At 40.2% G+C, this 7,657-nt stretch overlaps 2 protein-coding genes across 3 annotated transcripts in view; both read right to left on the reverse strand.

Annotated features, from left to right (window-relative positions):
- Positions 1-1,887: 1,887 nt before the first annotated feature.
- LOC131332237 (U3 small nucleolar RNA-associated protein 20-like) overlaps positions 1,888-7,657 on the reverse strand; it is a 56,890-nt gene continuing 51,120 nt past the window's right edge. The window contains exons 1-4 of one of the 2 annotated variants that reach the window (XM_058366337.1): positions 4,798-5,097; positions 3,442-3,678; positions 2,183-2,704; positions 1,888-2,090 (exon numbers count right to left, since the gene is read on the reverse strand). In XM_058366337.1, the coding sequence (XP_058222320.1) occupies positions 2,573-2,704; positions 3,442-3,678; positions 4,798-5,079 (651 nt within the window). In that variant the 5' untranslated portion in view covers positions 5,080-5,097 and the 3' untranslated portion in view covers positions 1,888-2,090; positions 2,183-2,572. Of the gene's footprint in view, positions 2,091-2,182; positions 2,705-3,441; positions 3,679-4,797; positions 5,098-7,657 lie in introns of those variants that run through there. The other variant, XM_058366338.1, reaches the window with a different exon arrangement.
- LOC131332236 (uncharacterized) lies at positions 5,310-7,392 on the reverse strand. The gene is made up of 2 exons (XM_058366336.1): positions 7,240-7,392; positions 5,310-6,963 (listed from the first exon to the last, which is right to left on the reverse strand). Exon 2 carries the CDS (start codon positions 6,131-6,133, stop codon positions 5,336-5,338), a length of 798 nt encoding a protein of 265 aa, XP_058222319.1. The 5' UTR covers positions 6,134-6,963; positions 7,240-7,392; the 3' UTR covers positions 5,310-5,335.

Here is a 7,657-nt window from a genome sequence, read left to right on the forward strand (position 1 = left end):
AGGGACTATTGTAGCAGGCCGAACATGAGTTCGCTATGTAACGACCGAGCCCATGCCGTGCCGAGCTCGAACCTTGAGCACGGCTCTCGTCCCTGTTCTACGTCGACCATTTCTTTTGCCACGGACTCGTTGGCAGGTCAGCTCGTTCTCGGCCACCTTCCACGGCGGGTCACTTGTGACTGTCCTCTCCTGTCAATCATGTGCCCGATAGGCAAAGGCGTGTTCGGCCACCCGCAAAGCAAGGCCACTGCCGACCACGGCTAGCTGCTGATTTGCATGTCTTTCCACGTGTAAAAGCGGTTATAACAGAAGATGATCATGGGCGCACATGGGTGTGCCAGCTCAGCCCTAAAAACGGTTACCAGATCTATTTGGTGACGTCATGATGACACTGCCTGACCCGCGCAAGGCACGTGCTGGTGCTTGGAGAACATATGAAAGAGCTCTATAAATACCTAGCAGTGGAAACCCTAGAGAGGTAGATGCTACTACATACTCACTCTCATAATCTTCTGCCTACTTGCTCTGCACATTACTTATCCTCACGCCGGAGGGCCTTGCCGGGACAACCCCCTGCCTGGTCTTTAGTCGTGCGCTTACTGTGCAGGCTAGGAGAAGACCCAACCATCAAGCCACCAACGGAGGAGAAGATTGAGGATCACGGGCCACACACAATCATTACTTAATCTATATATCTATATATAAATTAAAATAACACTTGGTGTCCGTGCTTGTGCACCTATGTTGTGTTTGTGCCCCTGCCACATGCCTCAAAGCGACCGTCTAACCCGATACACCTCAAAGAATTGTCAGCCAAAAAGCATAGCGTAAACTCACCCTAAAACGATGAGGTATGTAACAGAGGCGTTGATATCGAGAATTGAAGGCTGGTCAGAAAGTTTATTGAACCAAGCCGGGAGAAAGGTTATGCTCAAGTCTATTGCGCGCGTTGTCTCCTTCCAGGCATGTTATGTCTTGTGTAAAGTTGTCGGCCAGAGAGTATTTGTGATGAGATGAACAGGCAGCACATGGCTAATCTGTGGTGGGGCTGTAGGAGAGGCCAAAAAAAGATGCATTGGTTGTCATGGGATAGATTATGCGAGAAAAAGGAGGGGGGAGGGCTGGGTTTTAGAGATCCGGCATGTTTTCAACTTGGCTTTGCAAGCTAAACAGGGATGGCGTCTTTTACTTAATGAAGGCACACTGCTCCAGCGCGTGCTTAAGGCGAAATATTTTCCGTCCTCTTCCTTTTTGGAAGCATCGCTAGGTTCGAATCCGTCGTGGACTTGGCAAAGCATTCGGGAGGAGGTTGTTGGTGGAAAGAATTAGGTGGAGAATCGGTAATGGGAGGAGGGTAAGGGGTGATCAAGATCCGTGGATTCCAAGGCCCAATGGTTTTTGTCCTATTAACGCCACGCAAGGAAGAGGGTTGAGAGTTTGTGATCTTATAGATTCAGAGGATGCAGCTTTGGTTCATGCTATTCCTCTCTCGAGTTCGGATGTGGAGGACCGTTGGATTTGGCACTATTCGTCGCAAGGGATGTATACAGTTGGCTCGGGCTATGAGACTGCCCACATGCTTAAAAGGCAATGGCGGAACTCAGGAGGGGGAGGTGAGCAATTGAGCAAGAGGGAAGCAGATAAAAAAGTGTGGAACAAGGTATGGGCACTTCCTACTCCAAACAAGATTAAACATTTTATCTGGAAATGTATCAATGGTGTACTTCAAATTAGAGAGAATTTGTTCAGGAGGAGGGTGACAACGGAAATGTTGTGTCTGAATTGGAAGGCTTCAAATCAGTTTGACTAGAAGCCTTACTTTTTTAGAGGCTGAGCTTGAGAGAATCAATAGAATCCGGGAGGCCCCAAATCTCACACACCCACCCACCCACCCACCCAATCAGACTAGGTGCATAAGAGCATCAGAACTCACCTGGGATAACTTTTCCAGCATATCCTTCACAAACTTTGTACAACGGTAACAACAGTTGATATGTGTATCCTTGGACGTCACCAATTTGTGAAGAAACCTTTCCGGGATTGATGATTTTTTGTGAGATCAACCCAAAAATGTTGAAAACGATTTTCATCTGCATATAGATAGGCAAAGAAATCAGAAATTCGCACAAATGCACTCAATTAGGCACCAAAGTCATAATAGTACTTAGGAGAACAGGCCCACCTGAACACCATCCATCTGAAGGGCCATCTTTCCCATTCTCTTGAGCAAGTAATAGACCAGCAAAGAGTGACGATCGCCATTTTCTTCCACACTTTGATTTTCGTAACCAAATGTAAGGGATGCAAACATACTTCTTCCTTTTAATGAATCAAGCAACTGGAAAGCTTCAATGAAACGACTGTGCTCATGGTGTTCAAGGGTTGACCAGATACTGTCGCCACCAACCAATTCGTTTGGTACAAACAAAGAGTGCAGAACACAAGTCGTGAAGGTGAGGTTTCATGTAATTAGGGTGCTGGCTGCATCGTCATTTAGCGGGGGCCTTTAGTTGGCAGCAGAGAGAAACAGTAATGAGAAAAAGCCTACTTCGTGTCATAAGAAAAAATGTTCCTAATGACTTCTCTTGGTTGCTCTGTTGGCCTGAGTCACAGAAGCAAAGTAAAAGGCCACCAAGCGGTTTAATACACCACGCAACCATACATGCGGGTGCACCAGAAGCTCACAAATTGTTTCCCACATATCCTGTTAATTGATAATCATATAAAAATAAATGAATACCGTCAGACCCATATACATAGTTATGTACATACTGTTAGATCCATTACATAACAATTTAAGATTTTAGACCAGATAGTTGTGAACAAGAGACAAATTGGCAAATCAAGGTAAGGCTCCCCAACAACTCAAAAGACAGAAGAAATATACTGATTTTGGAATTAATGCTACAAGAAGAATTGTGAATAACAAGAAAGCTCACTTGATTGCGGAGGATATGCTTCATAATTAACCAGAGCATTCCCTTAATGCCTCTCTTTAATATAATGGTTCTTTCTCAGAAAAATAATTAATCAGCGCATCGTACTGCAATTGATTTGTCAATAATTCATGATTCATGATAAGGTGATGGCCAATGGAAAATTTGCACAACCATAATCAACCAACTAAACCTTCTAAGATGCCACCCCAACATGCAGACCACGACATATTTATGAGAGCAGGCACTCAAAGAATCATTCTCAATTGAGTTCTAAAACTCTTCAACCTTCCCATTGCAACTAGCTGACGGCAAATCTAACTCTATCAACTATACGGCTCCACCACCAAGACCACCTCCTATTAGAGCCCAAGCCCTACCACTGACGCCCCCAACCAGGCTTTGAAGAACTATGTTTCGCATGTTGTGAATATTTGAGCATACAATACATAGACGTACACATTAACCATGCACATCCATACAGATGTAATAAAAAGGTTTATACCTCAAGATGCCCTGGTAGGCACAAACCATGAAATTGATGCAGTATCTTCTCCAACAAAACTAATGAGTAGTATGTCTCTGTCCAAGAGCAATCTGTAGCTTCAACAGAGAGACCCAACTGCCTATTTTTCAAAACATTAACAGCCAACTGGAAAATACTTGTCATTACTTGTAACACATGATTGATATATTCTTCCTTAAAATCTTCCCCCATTACTTCGACCAGTAATCCCAGGACCTATACGTAACAGAGTTTTAAAGCCACAAAACAAATAAAAGCCTTATACAGTAACCCTTCAAACAAAGAAAGCATAGTCAACATGCATCAGGTGCACTTCTTCATTGTACAATAAATTTAGGTAGAGGTATCAAATGGGTGGATTTTAGCGAGTTAAAAACTTGAAATGAGTCACGGGTTGAATGTGAGAAGGTCAAATACAGGTCTCTCTCTCAATTTCAAATTCTTAACTATTCCTCAACAGCTAATATACTCAGCAAAAACTAATAATAATTCAAAAGCCAATTCAAACTAAAATTACAAAAGGGTTGATTTACTAAAGCCCGTTTTCTAGCTGCTACTAATTCACTTTTTGAAGTTTTTTGGACAATTTTCTATCATTGGTACAACTTTTTTGACATCTTGTTAACATTTTATGGATTAATGGGTTCGTCATGAGAGAGGAATCTAAAAAGTAGAAATATATGGACCAGACTTGAAAAGGGTTTAATTCAGGCATAAATAAGATTAACGACTGCTGTTTTGGCTTATTTTTATCTCTAACAAACTCTTTTTAGCTTTCAGTCAAAATTTTACTTTTTGCATTTCTGTAGTCAAAATGATCTAATAACCAAAAGTCAACTCAAAACTATAACAAGTTCATAAAAGACGAAAATAAATCTTTTTCAATAACTTAAGCCAACCAACTCAGACCACATTTTTGGTATTAAAACCATAGGCCAAACAATCCCCATGTTCCACATTAAAAAAAATGTAAATAATAAGCCCAACTTCCTACGCTTGTCGCAAACAAATAATGCATATAAAACCGAGCAGAAACTAATTCACAAAAGGAGTACACCATGTGTGCCCAATGGCCCCAAACCATTACCAAAACCCATTTAGAAATTATATTTATAATTCATATATCGGTTTGTCAAACCCAACTGAACCAAATAAAAAATACAGGCAAGTTGGGCGGGTTATAAGTGTCGATATGGTTGGGTAACTAGGTTTTGGTTGAGATCGGCACCTCAAAACTTAAGCATCCAAATTAAAGGAAGATTTGGTTCATTTTTTTCCAGAAATTTCAAAGACAAAAAATGCTTGTCACATTATATAGTTTGTAAATTGCTTTACCTGGGCTGCAGCGCTCCGCACCAGCTGCACTCCACCTGAGTACCAAGAGAGACTAAACTCAAGGATCGAAGGAATTAAATTCTTACTAACATGACCAATCAGAAGCTTTACAGCGGCACCGGTCATGGAACGGAAGTTGTCATTATCATTAGCCAAACAAAGCACCAAATGCATAAATATGGTATTCAAATGCTCATCTAGAATGTGTTTTGGGAACTTGATTACAAATGCATGAAGCATTTCAAGCACAGTTTCTCTTCCTGCATAGTGTGCATACCTCATTGTAAGAGAAATTAAACTACAAAGACATAAATGTTATTTACATAGTAACAATTACATCCTTGCCTCATATTTGAAAGCACAAAACCAAGATGTTCCAGAAAATGTTTCTTGCCAAGAAAATATTTGCATAAGGATTGCATCAGTATTTTAATGCATGTCTTGCGAATTGATTCTACTTCACTTGTTCGTTGTTACCATCAGTATTGCAGCCCAAGAGACAAGATTGTCTATATCTCATGGAATACGAGCTCGAGCATTACGCCTTTAAAAGTGAAAGAGCAACAGATGGGGGATTACTTTCAAGATCAATAAATAGAGGACATTGGATAAACACATGCCATTGATCTTCGGAAAGAGTAATTTGAGTGTTATGCAAAAGCACTGCTAGCAACCTTAGACATGATTGCATCATAGGGCTACATTTAATTGAGCCATGAGCTATGACCAATAGAAAGGTCCTTATCTTGTTAGCTTGAGATTTAAGGGCTGGTAAAAGGAGCCCCACAAGTGGAGCAAGGCTCCTGAGCGCGTCAGATATGATATCATCATACTTGGAGGTCAAGCACTCGGTGAGCAATCTAACAAAAGGATCCCACATTTCCAATTGTTGTTCATCCTTTTTGTGAAGTTTTGGATTCTTCATGCGATTGTGCAGCAATCCAAGAGCAAATACTCTTACAAGATGCGAGGATTGTGAGGAGTCAACTAACCTGCCCGATGTAATTATTTTGTTGATGGCCTCATTTCCAGATTGCATACTTGTATTTAGAACAGAGAAACTTTTATTTCTGCCAGTTTCATAAGCAACGCCATCTTCAATGAGGGTATACAAAAAGACAAAGAGGTCAGAATGATCTACTGATGGATTGCACTCAATACCAGCAGCTATGTTGTTTAACATAGATTCCAATTTGGATTTCACTTTCACGGTCAAATGCTTCTGCAGATGAGTGGTAACATGTAAAAGCAGCTTCGCCACATATGTTTTGAACGTGGTATTTTGGGCATATAATATGAGGGTTTCAAAAGACTTGAGCTTTCTAGTCTCTTTCATTTTCAAAGCAATCTTTTCCACCTCTTTTTCTTCTAAAACATCACCAAGAATGTCAGTCTCCACCACGGAAAGAAGCTCTTCCAGCCAATAGTCCAACTTCCCTCCAATGGGATTCACAAAAAACTTCGACAAAATGAAATCTAGAGTATACCCCAATACATGCAACTCATATCCTCGCTTCAAGGTGGCACTCAAGACTTTGACAATGAACTGCAAGTACTCAAACCCTAGCTCCTTCAAACAAGCAACCAAAACAGCCCTAGCTTTGTCACAAATACTTTCCAAACGATTCTTGAGGAAGTTGATAACTGATGGATGATACTTGGAAGCTATAACTCCATGACATCACCAGGAAGCAACTTTAGTAGTTTAAGTGCTACAAGACTGATGTGGACATTGACATTATCATAATCACACGTCAACAATTTTTGTATCTTCGGGAGCACGTTTTTCTGGAGACATTCTTGTATCTCACAAACTTCACCTGAACTAGAACATCTGCTCAAGATAGTTGTAGAAGTCAGTCCCTTGGTACCAGCCTTGGATGCCTCCATTACACAATCATTGGCTTCTTCACCAGAATGGGCATCCACAAAATGGAAGTGGTCCAGAACAGAGTATATTAGCCGCATTAAGACCTGCTCGACTGATTTCAGAGTCATCTCTCAAAAGCATCTCATAAGAAATGCATAGTAAGACTTCCTTTCCATGTTACCAGATATAGATTCAAGAGCCTCTAAACACGCACTCATAACATTTTCATCCTTCCCATTTTGTAATTCAAATACCATGTTCAAGAAAAGAGGAACCAATACTTCATTGGTGATAACCTGAGAGCACACAGCATCATTGCGATATAAGTCCAATGACGCTAATATATAATGGTTTATTTAAATGAACCTCTACTAATACTTTATTGGTGATAACCTAAAAGCACACAGCATCATTGCGTTATAAGTACAATGACACTAATATTATAGTTCATTTAAACAAAACGAATCTCTACTAATAGTTGGTGATAACCGGAGAGCACACAGCATTATTGCATTATAAGTACAATGACACAAATATAATGGTTTATTTAAACGAATTACTCTATGTATTACCTCTGACAAATTGACTGAGTTGATGAAGTTTATAAAGCGTGACAAAGCCCTTGCTCTCTTGTGATTTTGCAAAGATAAAGTTGAACACATGATACAAATCAACATCGTGCCGCATGCAAATGCTCTTTTTGCTATTTGAACATGACAAACAATGGTTAAATAGCGATGAAGTCAGTTTTGAAGGACCAAAAAAAGGTCTCCTGAGAATAAACAGCCTGTTTCCAACTTCGAACAAAAATAGTCGAAGGACTGGTGTTTACTTTAATTAAAATATTTGTTTTCGTAATGTGAAAAAGAGTTAATGGATACAATTTTGGTTGTGACTTGAGACAACATATTTCACTCTATTAAATTTGACAGAAATTACTTTTCTCCCAAACCATAGGTACAACAACATTTACCCAAAAATAGGTACTAC

Source organism: Rhododendron vialii, chromosome 7a (genome assembly GCF_030253575.1).
Source record: "Rhododendron vialii isolate Sample 1 chromosome 7a, ASM3025357v1".
Lineage (NCBI taxonomy): Eukaryota > Viridiplantae > Streptophyta > Magnoliopsida > Ericales > Ericaceae > Rhododendron > Rhododendron vialii.